The sequence below is a fragment of the Cynocephalus volans genome, chromosome 8 (genome assembly GCF_027409185.1).
Source record: "Cynocephalus volans isolate mCynVol1 chromosome 8, mCynVol1.pri, whole genome shotgun sequence".
Taxonomy (NCBI): domain Eukaryota; kingdom Metazoa; phylum Chordata; class Mammalia; order Dermoptera; family Cynocephalidae; genus Cynocephalus; species Cynocephalus volans.
In genome coordinates, this window is record NC_084467.1 from 28,374,149 (window position 1) to 28,397,657 (window position 23,509).

The window sequence follows — 23,509 nt, forward strand, 5'->3', positions numbered from 1 at the left end:
TTTCCTAACTCCTACTTCAAATCTTTGCTTAAACTTTCTTTCCTTAGGGTAACCTAACCTGACACCTTGGTCTCTATTAGGTTCCCATTAGATGCTCTCACAGCACCCCTTACTCATCTTCTCATAACCTACATGAAGCTTATAATTATCTAATGATTAGAAATGTAATATCTGTTTTTCTTGCCAGGGTATAAGCTCTATTATGGCAGAAGTCATGTTTATCTTATTTAATATAATATTCTGAATGCCCAGCTTAATCTAGTATGTTGTACACAGTAAACGCACAATAAATACTTGCTGACTGACTGAGCCTCTTAACATATACTGGGGCTCTGCGCAGAATGCTTTTTTACTACCTTTAATCCCCTACTGAAATCCTACACAACTTTCAAGAAATGTTGAACATCTCTGTCAAGTCTTATCTGCATTTACACACCACCTGCCTGCTCAAGTGAATCACTTCCTCTTTGTGTTCTTACTGTATTGTGTATATAAATCTGTTAATGCAATAATTACAGTATTGAAAATACCTAGCTTCATGCCTCAGACTCCACCAGATGATGACTCCCTGAGGTCATGGACGATATCTTGTTCACTTTTGAAAACTACCTGACATTGATAGTAGGTTTCCATAAATGTTTATGGGTATATTAAACCCAAGATTGTTCTCTAATATTACAGTGAAAGGTCTTTTTCTTTATACTAAATCTGGCTTCCAATTCTAGCTATGCTATTTATTAGCTGCATGATCATGGGCAAATTGTTTAACCTCTTTGGGCCTCAGTTTCCTCACTAATAAAACAAGGCTAGTAATACCTACTTGGAAATATTGCTACGAAATTTAAATAAAATGACACAGTACAACGATTAGCACACACAGTGCTTGGCATGTAGCAGCCTCCCCACTCTGGCTTCAACTTGATAGAGACAACTAGGACAAAACAAATACAAAAATAAGTCACAGCAATCAAGAGAGACTGAGCATAGAGTGAGTCATTCCTTTTAATCATTTGCCCAGGAAGATCAACAATGAAGAAACATAATAAGCAGAATAAACTCTACTGGTGGTATCTCCCTTGGCGTACCCAACTGGGTAAGAATTCACCCAGAGACCTCTTGGCTAACGGTCACATCTAGCTCCCAGCAGGTCAAATCTTAATCTGTGGTAGCAGGCATGGTTAATTCAGATTGGAGTATAAACTATCTCATAAGGAATGTGTTTACAGGTAGGAGATGGAGGAGGAGAACTTAACTGCAACTACATCAATCAACTGTTTTGCAGAAAACTGTCTGCAAAAAACACTGCAGAGCCCTTGGTGGAGATTAACACCCACACAACTGCACTTACCTGCAGCCAAGAACCAGCTTGGACTAGATAATGAGCAGCTTTCTGCTTTTACCAAAACAATGGTCAGATCTGCATGTGGTGAACATCAAGGTCAAATTACCCTTGTACATCTGGCAGCACCAACTAAGATGACACCAAGCAACTCTATACATATACTCCTCAGCATATGAGTACCACCCACAGAATCAGCTTCATCGCTCATGTGTGCCAAATGTAAGAGCAGATTTAATAGTTTCTCTGATCCTTATTCATAACATGCTTACCTTTGCAGAGTCACTGGCAGTCAGATCACCCAGTTCCTTGGAGTCATTCACTTTAGAATGCTGTGTTACTATAGGTGCAACTACTTCTTCACTGAGATGTTCTCTTTTCTGAAGTTTCCTGATTACTCTCTGCTCATCACTGGAAGATACAGCAGGTGTGACTGGAGCTCTGGGTGGGTTCTGTCTCCTCCATAATGCCCTACTCCAACCTAGCCCCAGAATATGTGGTACTTTATCTTCAGGTGGAAAACTCAAATCATCTGCAGTTTGAAATTTTTTTAAAAACACCAGCATGGAGTTGGAAGAGTCTGTCTTAACAGCCCGGCAGCTCTGGGGCCTGCTGCAGTCTGCCTGAATGCACATCCCTTCTAGCCACCAAAAGCCATGGCAAGCAGCATCCTGGCAGCAGGCAGCCCAACATGACTGGAGAGAGGGAGTTCCTTCAAGAAGCCAGAGGTGATTTCCTCCCCCAGATCTCAGGCCAACTCCAAATTCTGTCTTCCCCTGCTGGCACCTGCTCTCACTGGCATCTAAAAACAAAGAATGAAAACATTTTAAGAGACAATAAGAACAGGGACTACTGCTCTGTAAAGAGCCCTGAACAAAAACATTTGAGGCTATTTTGAAGAAAGCTTCCTAAGAGGGTGAAAAACTGTCCAGTGAGTGAACAGAGGAAGAAAAAGAGAGTTTTTTGGCTCAGGATACTTTAGCTTATGGAAATACTGGTCCACATTCATAAATGGTTCCCTTCTCAGTGAGTTCCTGCCACACAGATCTTTTACGCAGAATTCCAGTTCATGAAACAGAAAAAAAACAAAACAAAACATAACCAAAAAAACAGCTATTTTTGGAAGTACATGTAGGGATGAGGGGAAAAGTCCCAGCGTTTGACCTCCTACTCACCAAGGCATTTCTCAGGGACAATGTGAGGACTATGGGACCAGAAGTACAGGTAGCTGAACAAGCTGGAATATTTCTCCCACTGAACTGTCAGCAACACAAACTGAGTACTCCTGACTTTATGCAGGTTGCAGGTACATCCATTTGCCACAGTCAGGTGGTTTTTCCTATCATGGTGTCAGCCGGAATAGTAGTCAAGATTAGAAAAAAAATTATAATCACAAGAAGGATTCTGCAAGAATAAAATTCCTAATGACAAGCCATGTCATGAAAAGAAGAAAAAGAACAGACGTACAACAGGGATCTACTGTATGTAACCTAGATAACATGGTCCAAAATTCTGGCTAATGTTGCTTATGGATAAACTTTGGGCTGCTGAATTATTTCAGGCATGGCATTGATTTTCCTGAAATATTACCTCACTTCTGTTTTCTTAGATGAAGTAAAGTCAAAACATGTTCTAAATGAAAGTTTCTATGGGAGTTCATTCTAAAGTCTCACTTATATAGGTGTCTATAACAGGCTGTGGTCAGAGTCATATAGGAATAGAACCAGGGTGAGGCAAGAAGGTGCCTTAGGCACAAAATTTAAGGATGTTCGCACTCTCAGAGTCACATGAGTGCAGGATTGGCACACAACCTCGAGAGTGACTGCCTTTTAAAATTTCATGCTCTGGACACCTCTCTTTCCTCAGCTCAATCCTAGTCCTGGGGTGATAACATAATATCTATATTAATATTACTAAGAGAAAACATGCAATAGAACCAAAGCATTGAAGAGATGGATAACCATATCTGCATGTACACACAACTGAAAAAGGGCTCTAATTAAACTAACAACCTGATAATCAGCCAAAGCCAACTTGACCCCCATGAAACACTTACTACATGTCCAACAGACTAACTGTGGACACTAATCAACTGGGAGATAAAAGGGAAATAAAGGCAGGCATCTGGACTATTGAGTCAGGACCACTATGGAAGTCAGCCTGCCATTGTTCTTTAAAAGAAAAGAGAAATACATTGGCACCAACCTAACACCAGACAGGGCAGTTCAGAAGGCCACAGAAAAGAGAACTTCCTTAAGAAAAGATGAAGAAATAGCAACTATGTAAAAAATGAAGCTACCAAGAGCTACAGAAATACCCTTCATTTCCTTATCCACCTTCCCATACAGTCACCAATAGTATGAACTTTGGTAACAGCTATCTGAGTATACAGACTTTGTTGAGATCAATAAATTATTATATCAGTAACTACTATCAGTTCTTTATATCAACTTTCCCTCATTGTTCTCATAACAATTCTCTCTTATTTACCATAGCGAAGAGGTCAACACAGATAAAAACAGCTCACATTTTTTTGTAAGACACTATTTTATTTAATTTTTTAAAATGCAGTGTGACTTCCACTTCTGCCCTTGGAGGAATCGCTATAGGACTTGTCCTCCCACCATGAGCAACTAAACTACTAGACAAAATATATGAAGCAACTGTTTTTAGACACTGGATAACAAGCAGCATAGGATTATAATCCCTGAGAAAAAGGAAACAAACCAGGTGAGCTCTGCAGTCACCCTGGCTTTCCACTGGAGGCATGCTCCAGACTATGGCACGAGCAAAGAGAATGCAAGCAGAACAGGGTGGTCTTGCTGAGGTGAGGAGACAGTTATGGGTAGCTGTGATAGCTAGAATTTTTGAACAAAGTACCAGAAAGGAAGAAGCTACACCAAGAAAGAGCTCCAAAAATCTGATTAGTGGTTCCCTTCAGTTTTTGGCTGAATACTAATTTACAAAAGTGTAAGTTGAAACTGTATGAGGGAAATTAGAAAATATCTTGAACTGAATGAAAATGAAAATTACAATATATCAAAATTTGTGAGATGTAATTAAAGCAATGTTTAGAGGGACATTCATAATTTTAAATGCTTATTTCAGAAACGAAGAAAAGTCTAAAATCAGTTATTTAAAGAGACACAGGGAAAATGCCATGTGATGACAGAGACAGAGATTAAAGTGATATAGCTGCAAGGCAAGAGGATTGTCAGTGACCAACAGAAGCTAGGGAGAGGCAAGAAAGGGTTCTACTCAGACTCTCAGAAGGAACCAACCCTGCTAACACCTTGACTTTGGATTTCTAATTTCCAGAACTACTGGCTTACACAGGATTCTCTGCCCTTGCCTGGGAGAACAGTTCAATAGAAAGGTAGCAACAAAACTACCAAGAGCCCAGATCCAGGGATCACTGACATTTGGGAATGTGGATGTGGCCTTTACCCAGATTGCATGGAGACACCTGGGTGCCACTAAACAGGCCCTATACAGGGATGTGATGCTGGAAAACTATGGGAAACTGGTGTCTGTGGGCTTCTTTCTTTCAAACCAAAACTAATTCCATAACTAGAGCAATGAGCAGAGCCCTGGATGGAGGTATGAGAAGTTCCATCAGATACCTATGCAGTCCAGGAGTAGTGGTTCAAAACAAAGATGTCAGCCCTGAGGCAAAATACTTCTTAAGGATCTGTTCTAGAAGAGCAAACAAAAAGTATCATGATGGAAAGGGGCCTGGATTGAGAGAGCAGAAGCTCCACACAGAAGCACCACAATAAATGCAAGGAATGTGGGAAAGTCTTCAAATATAATTCCTCTTTTATTACCCACCAGAGAAAGCACACTGATGAGAAACCTCATAATGTAAAAGAATATGGGATAGCCTTTATGAGTAGGCTCCCACTTTCATCCCTTTAAATCATAAAATTCACATAGGCAAGCACCTTCATAAATGTGGGAAATTCTTCGAGAAGCACTCAACATTGATTAATCATCAGAGAATTCAGTCTAGAGAGAAACCTGTACATACAATGAATGTGAAAAAGCTTTCAGAAAGAACTCTATCCTTTCAAGTCATCAGAGAATTCATGAGTTAGAAACTCTACAAATGCAATGACTGTGGGAAAGCCTTTGTTCAGAAGGCAGTCCTTACTCATCAATAGAGAATACACAGTGGAGAGAAAGTGATTACATGTAAGGAATGAGGGAAAGCTTTTGGAGATAACTCAACTGTATTGGAACATCAGAAAGTCCATCCTGGTGAAAAACCGCATCAGGGTAATAAATGTGGAAAAGCCTTTAGGAAGAGCTCAACTCTAATTAGTCATCAAAGAATGCATAGAGAGGGCCGGCCCGTGGCTCACTCGGGAGAGTGCGGTGCTGATAACACCAAGGCCCCGGGTTCGGATCCCATATATGGATGGCCGGTTCGCTCACTGGCTGAGTGTGGTGCTGACCACACCAAGTCAAGGGTTAAGATCCCCTTACCGGTCATCTTTTAAAAAAAAAAAAGAAAAAAAAAAAAGAATGCATAGAGGAGATAAACCCGATCACTGTAGTAAATGTGGAAAATCTTTCTTCCTTTGCTGGACATCAGAAAACTTATAGTGGAAATAAACCCTATCAGTGTAATGACTGTGGGAAAAAGCCTTTACAAAGAGTTCAACCCTTACTGGACATCAGAGAGTTTATGCTAGAGAAAAATGCTATCACTGTAAGAAATGGAAAGTCTTCAGGCACAGCTCCGACCTTGTTGAGCATCAGAGAATCCAGACCTAATGAATGTAATGAATGTGGGAAGGCTTTCTCCCAAAGTTTGGCCCTTAAACAAGACAATTCATAACAAAGAAAGAGTTATCAAATGTAGCTAGTGTGGTAAATCACGCAAAAGTAGTTTATTCCTTCTGACCATCAGAGGAGATATTCGGGCCAGACCCATGGCTCACTCAGGTGAGTGCGGCGCTGGTAGCGCCGAAGCCACGGGTTCGGATCCTATATAGGGATGGCCAGTGCACTCACTGGCTAAGCGAAGTGTGGACAACACCAAGCCGAGGGTTGCGATCCCCTTACCAGTCCAAAAAAAAAAAAAAGAGGAGATATTCAATAAATAACACATTTAACACGAGTATTCTGTGCACATCTATCCTGGAAACCTTCTCACTTGTGAGGATGTTCATTGTATTATGGTTTGTACTAGTGAAATATTTGAAGAACCTAAATCTCCGTCAATATGGAAATAGTTACTATAGAATACCATGGAGTAATTGAAAAAGAATGAAGTAGAATTCTATGAGTTCTTGTGTACTTGTATACAGCCATAGAAATATCCCCACAATACCTTGTTCAGTTAAAAAAGAAAGTTGCCAAAAATCTATATATTATGGTCTATTTATATATATATATATATATATATATATATATTTTTTTTTTTTTTTTTTTTTAAAGATGACCGGTAAGGGGATCTTAACCCTTGACTTGGTGTTGTCAGCACCACGCTCAGCCAGTGAGCGAACCGGCCATCCGTATATGGGATCCGAACCCGGGGCCTCGGTGCTATCAGCACCGCACTCTCCCGAGTGAGCCACGGGCCGGCCCTATTTATATATTTTTATATGAAGCTATTTTTGTTTGTAAACGTATATTATATGCATTCAAAAATCTCTGAAAAAATAAAGGCCAAATTTTAACAGAAAAAAAAGTCAATAAACAATGCTTCCACCATAAAAGCTTGAAAAAGAAAAGTAAATTAAACCCCAAAATAAGTAGAGAAAGGAAATAATAAAGATAAGAGTAATCAATGAAACAGAAAACAAAGAAGCAAAAAGCAACAGAGAAAATCAATGAAACAAAAATCTGGTTGTTTGCAGGATCAATAAAACTGATAAAGCTCTAGTCAGACTGATCACAGAAAAAAAAGGGAACAGTCATACATTACCAACATCCAGGATGAAAGAAGGGATTTACTACAGACTCAATAAACCAGGGCTGCAAATTATGGCCCAGTAGCCTCTGTGGGCTATTGTTTTGTTTTTTTATGGTGGCCAGTACGGGGATCCAAATTTGAGAGCTGGTGTTTATAAGGCTGTGCTCTAACCAAATAAGCTAACTAGCCAGTCAAGCCACTGACTGTTTTTGTAAATAAAGTTTTATTGCAACAGAGTCACACTCATTTATGTACTGTCTTTGGTTCTACCACAGCCAAGTTGCAACAGAGACCTTAAGGCACACAAAGCCTAAAATATTTATTATGTAGCCCTTTAAGAAAAAGTTGGCCAATCTCTAGTCTAGGAGAATGTACTTTTGTTTGACTTACTATTTGCTTTTGAGTAGAGCCTAAATTTAGATGTTAACTAAAAGAAGATTGATAAGCTGCTAATGATTTTGATTTTCTTAGAAATACAAATTATTTCTGTCCAGCATAAAAGATAAACTCAAAGATTTTGGTTTTATTGTCCTGTAAGACATTAATGCTTCGTATGTAACTTACAAACTTATTTCATCATTCTTTTCCTGACTGACCACATAAATCTATGTTCCTCAAGAGCAGCTTTACCATCTGCTGATTCCCTCATTCATGAGTTAAATGAATCTCTGACACACACTCACTTTATATTTGTGAAAGTGATGGCTTTAACCTTTTGAAATTTATTTACTCTGAAACATACAAGAGGTTCACATTCACTTACAAAGGCCACAAAACACAGAATTACCAAATTTCAGGGACGGAAGAGGATTTTTAAAAGACATTTAGTTTAATTCCCATCTGGAGCTAAAATCTTCTCCAACACAACTCCCAAGTATTTTTCAGCCTTTTTAATTACCTTCTGCAACTGAGAATTCATTAGCAAGGCAGGCCATTCTACTTTGTATATTCTATGATACTAGTCCTTCCCAGGGGAATGGTTAAGTAAATTATGGCATATAAAGTTGATGGTTATCACACATGTTTAGAAGGTCATTAGGGAGAGCATGAAGCTGATAACACCAAGGTCAAAGGTTTGAATCCTTGTACATGCCAGTCACAAAAAAATAAATAAAAAGGTCATTAAAATGACCACACGGCAAGATGGAAAATTGTTTACAATGTAATGCTAAGAGTAAAAAGCTAAATATGAAAGTACATACATGGTCTGGTTAACTGCCAAAATGTCCATAATGGGCAAGAGAAGGAAACAAGCACATAAGAATCCAAATAGCACCTTTATTTGTTAGAAAGTACAATAGGTGCTAAGGATAAAAAAAATGAACAGGACAGATCAGACCTCAGAGTCTAAAGAAGAAGAAAGAAAAAATATTTAACTTCAATTTAGCATGATAAACACTGTAACATGAAAAACAGAAGGTCCATTTAGGGCACATGGAAGAGCCAACCTAATCAGGTGAGGGGAGTCAGGGTCAAATTCTCTGAGGAAGTGACACCTAGACTGGAACCTAAGGGATGAGAAGGAAATAAAGCAAAGAAGGTAGGGAGGTGGAAACTAGATGCTCAAATGAAGGCCCAGAGGCTTAGAAAGAACATGGAAAGAATTAAAAGTGATTCTAAGGGCTGAGAGTGTGGTGCTGATAACACCAAGGCCACGAGTTTGGATCCCTATATAGAGATGGCCAGTTAGCTCACTTGGGAGAGCGTGGTGCTGACAACACCAAGTCAAGGATTAAGATCCCCTTACCAGTCATCTTAAAAAATAAATAAATAAATAAATAAATACAAGTGATTCCGTATGGTGAAATATAGTTGATTCCCTATACAATTTCCTCTGCCACGGCTTCAATAACTACTTGCACTTCCACAGCTTTCAAATGTAGATTCATATTTCCAGCTCAGACTGCTTCTCTGTTGCCTTTCAGTGACAATACAAAATGTGCTAGTTCTTTATCTGTCTGTTAAAAACCATCCAAACAGTATACTTTGATTGTGTGGACCTTGGGTGACCCTCCTGAACCTCAGGCAGTTGCTTTCAAAGTTCTGTGTGACATGATCCTACCTCTCTCTCCAGACTCATCTCTTGTCACTCTTCAGACCTCAGTCTATGTGTTCAAGCCATACTGGCCTTCTTTCCATTTTTGAAAAGAATTTTGCTCTCTTCTCCCACAGGATAACTAAAACTATGAGCATGGATGAAATTATTCAGGAAAGGAGAAGAGATGTTTAGGATTCGTCTTCATATCCCTCATTATCCAGCTCAGAGTCTATAGTCCATCACTTCAACCTCTCCAGTCTGATATTCTTAACTCCTTTACCCTTGCTGCCTAGGAAAATGGCAATCATGGATGAGTCTAACCATCCTGAGAACAACTGGAAAAAAATCCCCCAACCACACAGATCGATCCCACTGTAGATAAATGGTCTCCATTCTCACCAGCATTGGGCTTCCTGGTCATCCTGTGTGTACCTACCTTCATTTACTTCATTTCCCACAGTAGCCACTTCAAATAGCCACTCTTTTCAAAATTCAGATCCTTACTTCCCACCTAGCTATTATCCTTATCTCCTTATTCATTTATCCATTCAACAAATATCACTAAACACCTGTTTCATGGAAGGCATTACTTTGATGGAGCTTATAATTTAGATGGAGAGCCAGAGATTAAACAAACACATTAATAAACATAGAAGACTGCAAACTACTATAAGTGCTCTGTAGAAAAGAAATTCAGCCTTTATAAAATAAAGGTAGCTAGACTTGGAATTTATTGAATAGATATACTAGCACTATGTGACATGATATCAAAAATATTCACTGTATATTACTTGAAACCGAAAAATAGTGGAAACAATCCATCAATTGAGAACTGATTAAATAAATTATGGATGATCCATGCAGCTGCTAGGATGAATAAGGCCACTCTATATAGTTCTGATATGAAATGATATCCAGGATACATTACGTGGAAAAAGAAAGGTGTAGAATAGTATATATAGTATGCTACAATTTGTATTGGAAGGAAAAGAATATAGTGCATATGTATATATACGCATAGGCTATTTTTGGAAGAATATTCAAGAAATTGGCATAGGTGCCTTTAGGAAAGGAAACTAGGTGGATGAAAGACTTAAAGTAGGAGGTTTGTTTGTTCACTAAATACCCCTTTATGCCTTTTAAATTTGTACAATGTACATGTATTATTTTTTGAAAAATAAAGTTTAAAAATTTAAACAAACAAAAATTTCAATGGCTTCTCAGGGCTCTAAGAATGATGATCAAAATCCTTAACATAACCTAAAAAGATATTGCATGGTCTAGACCCTGCATACCTTTCTGGTCCCACCTTTTATCACAGTCTCCCTCCTCATGTATCTATGGTCCAACCCACCAACCTTCTTCCATTCCTTAAATGGACCATTCTCCCACCCCTCAATGGGCCTTTGCACATGCTGCCCCCTCTACCATGACTCCCTTCTCCACCTAGGTGACTCCTCATATGAGGTGTCAACTCAACCATCATTTCCTCAGAGAAGCCTTCCCTTGCTCACTGTCTTTTCCCCCTATTGCACTGTAAGCTCCAGGACCATGCCTGGTTGGTTTGTTTATTTTTCCTTTCACTACTGTATCTCCAATTTGAGCATAGGACTTGGTATGTTACACTGCAGGTGCTCAAAAAATCTTTTTAAATAAATGAATAAGTAAATACATGTGTGCATATGCATGAATAAAGTATTGAAAGAATGAATAAACAAATGAACTGTCAGGAAACTAGATGGCCAGGTATCGAGTGGATCATATTGAAGACATCCAGGTTAATGACAGGACCTTGAAAGGAGATGAGGCCCATATGCCATAATAAATGAGGGGGATGAATGACTTGGTTGACAGATGAGTAATGGTAAGGGGTAGAAAGTGCTATAAACCTCAAAGAGCAGAAGTTTTTACATGAAAGTGGAGAAGTAATATTCAAGAAGTGACAGTGAGGAGTGATAAGGAAATCAACCTTAACTCAGAGGTACATGGGATATGGGAAAATGAATAGCCATTGCCTGCAGGCTAGAGGGAAAACAGTGTTTTTCTCCAAGACAAAACCAATATCAGACCTTTCTATCTAATGTCTTAACTAACAAATTTGAGTTCAGATAGGGTTTATTAATATGTTCTTGTCACAGTTTAATTAAAGTTGGGAAGGGAGAAATGGTAAGTGCAAGTGAGTCAAAAAGCACAAAGTTATACAGGAATGTCAAACCAGACTCACAGATCATCATGGTTAAGGCACCTTACAGCAAGAAAAAGAAGAGGATGAAAAAATATGAGTAGCTGATGACAGGATGGCTGCCTATTCATCCTTGGTAAAAAATAGCAAAAGCTTTGAGGCAAATCATGGGGAATATCTTAACAATGGAATCTGGAGGAAACAGATTTTAGACTCAAAGGAATGGTCAAAGGGACTTATGGAGATTACAAGGTCAAAGGGGAGATGACAAAAAGTTCTATTCCCTGATTGCTGCTAGCAGCTTTGGTAAGATCCAGACCTTTGAAAGAGGAAGAGAGGAAAGCAGGGGGACAAAGCTATAAGACTGGGTTGTCCTACAAAGGCCTTCCTTTGCTTCCATGGCTCCCTGAAGAATGTCACATAAGCTTTACAACTATCTGGGTATAAAGGGGAAATGTTTCATAACACAAACACCATCCATGCTTTGTGAAGTGACCTGGAAGCCTCTGTTAGAGACCTAATCCCATTACTCTGGGCCAGAGTGAACATGTTCAGTGAAAAAAGGAAGAACGTGGGGAGTCATACACAATGTTCCAGACTCTTCCTACTTTGCTGTACTTCTTGATTGCTGTATTATTAAAATTATTACTAAAGCTTAGTAACGGGTAAGATCTCTGATTCATATGAGTCTTTTCTGACAAATGGATCCTTTGTCTTTTCTCAAGGGAATAGAGCTTGGGAGAGGACAGATGCACTTATGTCTTTGACAGTGACTAGGAATAAAAGAAATGTGAGGCCTGGGGGAGGTTAGCTGGCTACAGTGCTGCTAAGAAAATTAATCCCAATGGTTCCCTCCCAACAAGGGGAAGAGGTATTCTAATCTCAAAATTCACATGTTTAGTTAGTGGACTTTGATTATTTATTTTATTAAATATTATTTAGTGTTGCTCTATTATGTGCCCAGTAATAAAAATATGAAAAGAAAAATAGTTCTTTTTCATCCATTAACTGGGTCATAGTTCATTCCCTAATATGATTAAAAGATAGCTAGCCATCTTGAACAGTTAAAAGACATTGGATTCGAGTTTCAGCTCTGGGTCCACCATCTACTGGAAATTTAACCTTTAAAGAATAATTTAACCTCTCCAAAATTCAATTTTCACCGTTTTCATTGTTGCTACTCTTGGGAAAAAGAGTTCATGAGAGGAGGAAGTAGGAAAGCATTGGTAGAATCAATATTGGATTATAGAAGTAAGTTGAATAAAAGGTAAGATGAAAATAAACTCCAATTTTAGATCAGTTCCTCTCTCTGCCCACGCTGCCATAGCCTGGCTCTGTTCCCAGGGCCCAAACAAAAGCAATATTAAATCCTTACGAAAATGGGCTTACAGTTGGTAGAACTTTAGACTGAAAACCCTTTAGGAAAGTCTGGAACTCACTGTTTGTAGGCACATGCAGAAAACTTAACCAGGGTGAGAACAGTGGGGCAAAGCCAATCCCTTTCTTTCTAAAACCATGGCAAAGCAGAGAAGACAGGGCTTCCATATGTATTAGCTATAGGATCCCCCAAACAGGAGACTATGGAACAGCAATGCCCACTTACATCACTATTTCTCAAAAGACAGAATTCTAATAAATCTGGCACAAAATCTAGACCAGGTTTCATAATTCCAAACACAGTGGAAAAGTCTATAGAATATATGAATTATTGCCAGAAGGAAATTCATTAAATACTTTTGGAAAGCTGTGAACAACTCTGGAAATATTTAGAGACAGTGCTGTTGCCTCTGGCATTTGTAAATCTCAGGTAACAAGCTTGACTTCTTGAGCAAACTTAGAAACTGCACTAACTGACAACTGTACTAGCTAACAACCGCATTGGCTGTCAAACAGGTAGCAGAGACAGAATGCCTGCTATCTCAGAAGCCATACTGACGTGGCCAGAAAGTTACACTCTAACCAAATTCATCAGATTGTATCCCAATGGTGGTAGAGAGCAGAGAAATGAGAGTAAAGAGAATGACCCAAGTATTATTTAAAAAAAAAAAAAAAAAAAAAAAAAGAGCAGTTGATAAATTCTTCTCTTGGGTGGGAGTTTCTCTGCAAAAAACAACACAGTCATCCCTTGGTACCCAGGGGAATTTTGGTCCCAGGACCCCTGCAGATACTGAAATCCACGATGCTCAAGTCCCTTATATAAAATGGTGTAGTATCTGCACATCCTCCAGTATAATTTAAATAATCTGTTGACTACTTATAATACCTAATACAATGTAAATGCTATATAAATAATTAGACTGTATTGCTTAGGGAATAATGACAAGAAAAAAAGTCTGTACATATTCAATACTGAGCAACCATCCTTTTTTTTTCCCTCTGAATATTTTCGATCGGCAGTTGGTTGAATCTTGGGTTGGTTAAATGGCTGATTAGGAGTTGGTTGATCTGGTACCTGCAGATACAGTGGGATGACTGTACATGTTAGGGTATTTTATAAGCAACATTTGCACTTAACTTTAACATTCATTGAAGCTGAAATTCTTTTCTTAAAATCTCACAATTTTATAATATGATCAAGAATTCATTCAAAGCTTTCCTTTGATAATTATACCTGTAATGAACTATTATCAAGCAAAAAGGCAGAAGCCTTAAATTTGCTGATGTTGATAGTGATTGAACTATGGTTCTACACCATCTGTCTTCCTGCAGCTATCATCACAAGTATGCATTCTTTCAGAAGCAGTGGGTCTCGGCCAAGATGGCTGCCATATGACAATGTGATAAGCAGGCACATTATCAATCCCCAAAACAACTTACAGGAACCATTCAAAAACAAACCACCTTAGGGGGCACTCTCCACCTTTCTTTCGACTGTCAGCATGTCTGTCACCTGCACACCCACTAATAAACAAATATAAAAATGGTTACTCTCCACAACAGTTCTCCCCTGTGAGGCTTAGCATATTCAGAAAGCAAGGCACAGGAGGTAACTAAATCCTATGAAGGGCACAATCAGGTATTATGAAGTTTGGAAAAAGCCAGGGTAATAACCATTACCTCTCTCCTCATTTTCAAAAGGGCCAACACTTTTTTCAACTGCAAACAGGTTAGACTGAAAGGTGGCAGTTGCCTTACAAAGCAGTCCTTTGAAAATAATTACTATTCATTGCCTTTGCTGTGTGCCTAGCTTTGTTAAGAGCACAGTTTGTTAAATGTTATGGTGTAGGTGATGTGCTGAAATTAAACTAACTTCTAAACAAGAATTAATAGGCTTTCTGTCCATATTCTGACTCCTTTCCCTTGACTGCAGTGTCTCCATTTTTCCCAAAGACCGTTCTGATCAAAGACAGACTCCCCATGGAACTAGCTGCCCAACAGATATTATCTCAGCTACTGTTCACATTAACTCTTGATTATCTGCTAAATAGATAGAAAACAAGCTTCCAAGGACTCAACCACAAAACCTGAGTCTTGTAGCACTCTGCAAGTTAAGAATGTTCAGAAAAGCAAGTCCTCTCCTATAAGAGTGTCACTAAAGAAGCCTCAAAGGTACTGCAATGTGGTAAACTGCTGAAGAGAAAAACAACATAACATCTCCCTAGAAGAGAGCAATACTTATGGACAAAGGGGAGGGGGAGATCATTTTAATCTGTCTACTTAAGGCAGAATAACTATACTCTACAAGTCTAAGGAAATACAAAAATCACCCTCATTTAACCTATGTTTAATGAAAAAATACGTCCAGTCCCCAAGGTAATGCTCATACAAAACTCTCGGAAAATTGAGTTAAAATTTGTTTTCAAAGAAAATCCCATATCAAGATCAATAGCCCTACTTCATAACCGCCCTCACTCTATCTTTTGGCTCCCAACCCAAAAATCTGTGGTTAAGGCTTTGGCTCCTGAAATAAGGCTGCTTGCATTTGAATCTCAATCCAATCACTTCCTGTGTCACCTTGAGTCCAGTTTTCTTAGTTTCTTCAGGTGTAAAATAGGAATGATGATAACAGTACCTAATTAACAGGGTTATTAAAGATATTAAAGGAGATAGTCTATGCAAAGTACTTAACATATGCTTGGCATATAAGTAAAATCTCAGTAAATATTAGCTGCCATTATTTTTGTTGTTGTTGTTATACTTCATTTTAGCTCACCACTTTTTCCAGGAAGACTTCCCTGATGAAAACTTTACCCCAAGATGCCTCTCTGCTGTGCATCCTACTTATACCTCTATCATAGCGTTTCTCTCACTGGATCATATTTGTTTACCTACCTCACACATTCTGCCCTCTTTAAGTGCTGGGGTTGTAGCTTTGTATTTGTAGGCCCAGCAAGATGGCTGACACACAGTATGTATTCAAAGAATTTTTTGTTAATTTTAAAAGTTCACCCAATATTTAGTACATATTTATGGTATTTTTTTCCCTTTCACTCCTGTTATTTTTTTTTAAACTAACAAAATTGAGCAAAAGATGTCAGCTCCAATATGGAATTAGTCATTTGAATCGGATCCTTAATGTTAATTAATTTCCATGGCTGAAACAAGGATGAGGCAGGAGAGAAAAGCAAAGTTCCCAGTTCACTAAGAAATTAGAAAGAACTTTTCAAATTAAACTAGGGAGAGCACTGAATGAGAAGTATGGTGAGAGATGTGCAAAGAGAGAAAAAGAAAAAGAAAAGCTGACTGGATGAAGAAGAGATAAGTGAACCAGCTAGGAAACAGCCTCACCTGCCTAAACCCTGAACTAGAAGATCCTTTCAAAACACAAAGCAATCTTTCCTCATGAAGGGAACAACCAAATTTCAGTTCCCTGAGCTATCTATTTCAGACCACTCCACTTCACTCAAAGACAAGACAGGCTTTCACCATGGAAATTTCTGAACAAAGCATCAGTGGAGAACAGATTCCCAGTTTACCTAGGCAAATAGCCATCCATCACTGGTGACATGTAGATCCATTCACCTTCCCTCTCCTGAGTAATGATGAGAAGGAAAAGAGAAAACACCTCAAAGTTCTGGTCACTAGGTGAAAACACAGAAACCACTCTATCACAATTCTAGTACCTTTTGCTTCTATCTGATACTTATAAATATATCAAAAGTTTGCATTAAGTAAGTATAGTTGTTATCATATTTCAAAAGACCCATCTGGCAAGGTTTAGCCCAAAGCCATTTTTTACAACCAAGTATTAATCAAATCACTGGTGTAGCTGAAAATAGCTCTCCTACCATAAAGTCACCTGTTCAGAAATGATCCAGTCATCAAGGGCTTTATAATACTTAAAGGCAGAATTAAAGCAAATGATTAAACCATGCACTTTAAAAAAAGAAAACAAAACTGTAACTATGGGGTTACATTGCTGCATATGATGTACTCAGAATCTCCTGCTTCACTTTTTCTCCCACCACCTATGACTAAAAGACTGGAGAATGCTGTCAGTAAGGAGAGCACGCCTCCAAGACACAGTGTGATGGAGCCCACACCTCTCTATGAAATACTGTCTTTGTACTTCAAAAAGCACAGGTATCAACGGGTAACAGATAAACTTTGGCCTATACATAAAAGTGGTTCTAAAAAGAAAGAAATTTTTTTCTAAAAAGAAAAGCACCTAGATATGATGTCATGAATCTAGCAATTTCTTGTATAGCCCACTTGTAGATGTTATTGTTAAGAACCTGCAGTTGATTGCCGTCTCTGACTGCAGTTATTACAGGCTGATAGATTATTTGCATTTACCACAATCATATCAGCCTCCTTTGGAAACCCACACAAAGAACTTTGAATCACAGCACTGTTTTGTTTTTTGGAAAGGTTCTTTTTTCTTTCTTTCTTTCTTTCTTTTTTTCTTTTTGTTGGCTTGTTTTGTTGTTTCTAAAGAGAAGGTCATTTAGAGAGCAACAGCAGAGATATGTAAATTAAATAAAATAGCAGTAAGCTTGGGAAGAAATGATATAGCCAGCCATGAAGTATTATTTCAGCAGATATAGTTAATAGAGGGAAAGTTTATGTCAATTTATCCATTGAAAGTCTCTCTTTTTGGAGCATTATGTAAGTGTCATAAAAATTTTTTTTAAATTAAAAAAAAAACCTGCAGTGGGCTGAACTGGGACATGTGAGGACTCAATACAACCAAGCTTCAGATACTTAAATATCTCAAACCACTTTTTGCTTATAGCAAATAAAATGCAGAGCTACAGATGCTTTCTCATCTGTGTGTAAATGAAAGCAAAACTGTGTAAGTAATTAGTATTCTTAGAATTTTTTGAGAGTCAGTTTATTTAAATGAAATCAAAGCCAATCTGTATCTGTACAGAAATAATTTTCTTAAGAGCTCTTATTCTCTAGACTTTACAGAGCTGGACGTCCTCTTTCCTCTATCCCTCCCTCTGAGATAACAAAGAGAAAAGAGCTCTGCAGGTTAAAAACCACTTCAAGTGAATCTGGGAGAAGGAGTTACAAAGGGATTGGAATATCCCATGCCTCACCAGCCTGCTATAAAACAGGCTTCAGCTCTTCTCTGCCCCCTTCTTTGTGCTCACACAGCACATCTTGAAATTTATCAAGTGTCTTTATGTTTCCACATCTACATGTGCCTCCACAGTGTGAACGCTGATAACAGGAACTGGGTTTTATTTAGCCTGGTGCAGTATCTGTTGACCTGAAATGTATGTATCTATAGTATGTACATAACACCTAGATATTAATTATCATTAATAATTTGAATTAAGCATCCTAGAGAAGATATTAAAAGTGAAGTTAACATATTTCAAGGCACTGAATGCTAGACAACACATATAAAGAAAAAGGAATCACAAATACTAGAAAAGTATAACATAATTCATCACCGTAATGCGGCACTGACATTCAGATAATTTGGTATTAGTTGGTTTATCTACTGAGATGTGGCCTTTAATAGACTTCATTTTTATGACATGTATTTACATGTATCTTTCTCTTACACTTCCATTTTTTTCTTTTTTCTTTTTTTTTTTTTTTTGAAGATGACTGGTAGGGGGATCTTAACCCTTGACTTGGTGTTGTCAGCACCACGCTCTCCCAAGTGAGCTAACCAGCCATCCCTATACAGGGATCCGAACCCACAGCCTTGGTGTTATCAGCACCACACTCTCCCAAGTGAGCCACGGGCTGGCTCTTATACACCTCCATTTTCAAGTAGATTGTAATTCACACATTCTACTGACAGAAATAAAAATTTGGGCAATTGGTCAACAGTCCTGACTACCAAATTACCTAGTATGGACTCTCTAAACCTCGGAGAAACTAGCCTTTCCTTATCCTCATCTGTAAAACGGCAACATTTCTCTTCTGCTTCAAAAGAGACATTAATTCTAGGCAAGGTAATAAGAACACCCAAATGTACCTCAGTGTCTCTCTCAACACACACACACACACACCCCACAGGCACACAGGAAAACCCCTAGAAATGCATCACACACAAAGGGCCTCCACTCTTTACCATTTCCTCCCCACTGACAGAGGCAGCCATGCTGCCAAGGCAGCAACCCCCACATGAAATATGAAAGAGTGGAGGCGAAACAGCTCAATCAAAACAGCTCAGGAAAAGAAAGGAGGACATGCTTGTCAGAGAAAGTTTCCAGGGATAGGCCAGAAAACTTTTGTTTATGCCTTGACCGTCCTGGGCAAATAACTCTGCTTGAGGTCTGCTTACGTGAGCGTACAGGCCAAGCCCTCCCTTTAACCTTTCACAGAAGGGGTAATATGAAAATGTGCCCCATTACTTGAAAAGTGCACTGTGAGAAATGTTAGAGTGCAGCTTATAAGCATACCCTGGGGAGCACAGCTGAGAGCAATTTTGAAAACCAGGCAGTTAGAAGCTGGTGAAGGAGAATGCACAGGTAGAAGAGAGCTTGGCACTGCTTCTGCACACAGGGCTGTTTTGCTTCAGGCCAGATGCCACAGACTGACCCAGCAGGATGCAGATTACTCAGCTTTTTGAAATGGAATATGGCTCTTCAGTTGCTTCATTTATTCTGATTATGACTCCTTCACTCTAGCCAGCCCACTTCCATAAGCCTCCAGCTGACTCAGGTTGCCCTCAGTTAAGGACAACAAACACAGAACTGTATCAAAAAATAAAAATAAAAAACAGAGGAGCCATTTCTTAACAGGCATGATAGCAATCCTCTTAAAACTGTAAACCTGAATTTGATACTAAGGCTACAGAAGTGAAACTAAATCAAATTAAACCCCTCCATCTCCCAGGTCTGGTAATATTAGTCATTCCCCTTATTACCTAAAAGAGAGAGAATTCATGAGCACACATTTATTTCAAACTCAAATGTGCTGCTGGATTAGAATCAAAGCATAATGTTAAGCCAGTTGGAAGAAAGAGAGCATTCCTAAAAATCCTGTCATCTGCTGAGCGAGTTTAAAAAGGGGAGCTGGGGAGAGATACACTGGGTACCCATCTTTAGAGGCAGAATCTACAATGGGTAGAGTTCCGGATAGGCCGTGGCCACCATTTCTCTCTGCTTCTGTTTCTCCCTGGACAGCATCTGTGATGGTTAACTCACCACTCAGGGATGTTCATAATACCTTCTTATCTTAGAGTATTTCACAGTTTCCTTTTGTGGCTGACCAGGGACGTTCAGGATTTATATAATTTGGTGCCTGCCTGATGCTATGCATTGGAATTGTTTCAACTGCAGTCCTGAGTAACAAACCTGATGCCTTGGAACCCTAGGGAGGCCTCAGACTCTTTGGAGGAAATCTTGATACCAGTAACATCATCCCTCTCAAAGAGAATTTCTGTTCCCCAAGAATGGAAAAGGTATCAATAGATGGTAAGCTCCATGGGGGCAGAGACCATATCTGTCTTGCTCACCACTGTATTTCTAATGCCTAGGATAGTAGGTATCCAATAAATATGTACTGAAGGAAGGAAGAGAATAACTCTGCATGCTATTCTGACACAGAATCCAAAAGTGCCACTCAATCAGCCCCAATCAAAATACCGACCTGATCAAAAGACACAGCCAACCTGGCTTGACACAAGGCTTTGCAAAGTGTGGGCACATCATCAGTGTTGGAGGAAGTGAACTAGGGCAGAGGGCGAGGTGGTGTCATGGCAGCACAACAGAGTCCTCTTCCAGAGGAAAATTTTCCATAGCTGGAGGAGGAAACAAGTGGCCCCTCATGCTCTTTAGTGACATGTTACAGATCATGGAAAACGCATCATTCAGTTCATTCTGTCCTGGGCTTCAATCAACCTCAAGCCTATAAAGCTATATGAATGGAGGCCTACTTTCCCTGACAATAGGCTGGCTGCCTAAATTATACTTACTAATGTGGGGACTGAGATATCACTGGACAGAGGTTTAAGAAGCTAGCAGAGAACTCAAACCTGGTGTCCGCTGGGTCATCCTGGGGTTAGACAAGAATTTAACCAACCTGGACATTATGTTATCATAGTATAATAACCACGGCTAACATTTGCTGAATTTTAGTTATGTACCTAGGAGTAGGCTCAGCACTTTGCATGAATATTTTATTTAATTCTCACAACAATCCTATGAGGGGTATTATCATTACCATTTTATAGATGAACAACCTGATGAAAGGTGGGCTTCAGTAACATCCTCCAGTACTTAATAAAATCAGAACTCAGAGTCAGGCTTGCCCGATGCTCCATGCTCTTGGCCACTTTGTCTCCTAACTCTTGCTCAAATGATGAACAGTCAGGTGGTCAAAACCAATTCTTATAACTTCTCTCTCAAACGTATCCAGTACTGTCTGGAATCAAAAGTGGCTATAGGGTCTTAACCACATAGGCTGACCTTTTGTATGAAAGCTCTTGGATTAAGGATCAGAACAAAAGTTCAAAAGGCAGACCCTAAAACCAAGAGTTATCCATTTGAACCCAACCTCTTCAATACTGTTCACTGGACAACAGATGTCCAAACACTAAGCACACACAGTTTTTGACCATGTTCTTGCCAATTCCACACAATGCATTGAATTAGAAGCTGTTCCAATTATTGAGATTTTTATAAAATCTCCAAAATGAGCCAAAAGGCTATGCTTTGGCTCTGTAATTGTTATTTTGTTTTTATAAACTCCTCTGCTGTCTTATTATTTCCTCCCTTGAGGAATTCCTGAGGAGAGTCAATTTAAGACAGCTTTTAAATTGAGTTGGATTTGTTGTTCAATTATGCCATTTTCTCATCCCTCTTTAGTTTGTCACAGAAGTTAGGAAGTAAGTTTATGTTTGAATAGTTTTTCTTTTTTTCTTTTCTTTTTTTTTTTTGGCAGCTGCCACAACAGGGATCAAACCCTGGACCTTGGTGTTATCAGCACTGTGCTCTAACCAACTAAGCTAACTGGCCAGCCTGCATAGTTTTTCTAAAGGGCAAAAAGAACCCACAAAATTACATTTTTCAAGATAAAGAAAAAGAAGATAATTATCTTTTACTGAAGAGTGTTTAAACTAATGAGAATTATTTCATTTCATTGGGAGAAAGGCTAACCTCAGGGGATTTCGATCAGTCTTTCTCATGTCAATTAAATCGTGATATAACAAGATACCATAGACTTGCTCAATGCTACCTGAATTTTAGAATCAAAAAGCCTGCATGATTTGTGTTAACGGCCAGAAAACTTTACCTTCCCCCAGCTGCCATGTACTCAAGTCGTTATCCTACAATCTGAGGAGACAGATTTAGGATTAATAATTTATTATCTTCCTGTAATGCAGTGTAGTTAAGAATATAGGACAGTTTGGCAGAAGAAAGTTCCTGCTGAAGGCTCATTGCTGTAAGATATATTCCATTAGTCATCTACCTCAAATTAGGTGCCCAACAGATATAAGAAGAGCAGGGATAGAATGCCACCTAAAAAGTCTCCTGAAAAAGCTTTTCCCCTGAAGATAAAACCAATGCATGTCCAAAAAATATCATTTTCTTAAGGAAAAAAACACCACTTGGTCTGATTGCTACAACAGAGGCTACAGCCCTCAGAGTACAACCAAACAGTAAGGACAAAGGAAGAAATTGAGAAAGGGCCCATAGGTGCCTCCAGTCTGCCAGGGACACTTACCTGGGTTCATGAATGCAAGCAGGTATGAGAACAAAAAGAGAATGGCAACTAGTGGGGAAGAGACATCTTGCTAAGGCAGGAACTGTCTTTGTCCCATTTGTAGTCTCTTTGGGGGATGATGGTGATAATTAATCTCTCCCATCCAAAGTGTGGGAATAATTAAAATATAAAACATGGCAGTTAGGGAGAGATAGAGATCAAAATATCATCGTTATAATCAGTGATAAGGGTGACTGGAGAACACAGCTGAGATGTATAATCACAAACAGCCTTTCCTATACTTTCCTATACTGAATTAAATTTACCTGATTGTACAAATGCAGGCTGTCCAGGCATGGACAGACCAGCCAGAGCATGGCAGGGACAGAATACATGCAAATCCTGCAGACTGACCTTTCCACACAATAGAATTCTTTTCCATCAACTGGAAAAATCACTTTGACACTCACAGAGTGATTTAGAGGAAAGGCGGAGAAAAGAGTGAAAGTTACCTTCTAAATACTGTTCCCTTCTGGGAAGTGAAGTACCCACTTAAGGGACCAAGATTGAAAAACAGAGCAGGAAAGAATAATTCTCCCTTACATGTATATTCCAAGACAGTGATTTCCAACATTATCTTAGGGTCATCCAGCAAACTTTTATTGCTGCCTACTATGTGCTAAATGCTAGGGATTAACTGTGAGTAACACAGTTTCATGGAGCAGACAGACCATAAACAAGTGATCACAGTAGACTTCTGCTCCCAGCCATTACAGAGCAGCTGCTACCACACTCGCTATCCTACCATTAACAACTGTAAATATTAAAACTCTTCGTATATGTTCTTTAGTTGATCCCTCTAAAATTTTGTTTTTGGCAATTCATATATATAAGATATTAGTACCATGTTACTTGTTATAATGTATAAATAAATATATATTGGTGCTATGGTCTGAATGTCCGTCCACTTCA

At 38.9% G+C, this 23,509-nt stretch overlaps 1 protein-coding gene across 2 annotated transcripts in view; it reads right to left on the bottom strand.

Moving 5' to 3' along the window:
* The window catches only part of KIAA0319L (KIAA0319 like), an 85,642-nt gene that overhangs the window by 53,945 nt on the left and 8,188 nt on the right, over positions 1-23,509 (bottom strand). For both annotated transcript variants that reach the window (XM_063104340.1, XM_063104341.1), the window contains exon 3: positions 1,612-2,141. In XM_063104340.1, coding sequence (XP_062960410.1) covers positions 1,612-2,141 — 530 coding nt within the window. The remainder of the gene's footprint in view (positions 1-1,611; positions 2,142-23,509) is intronic.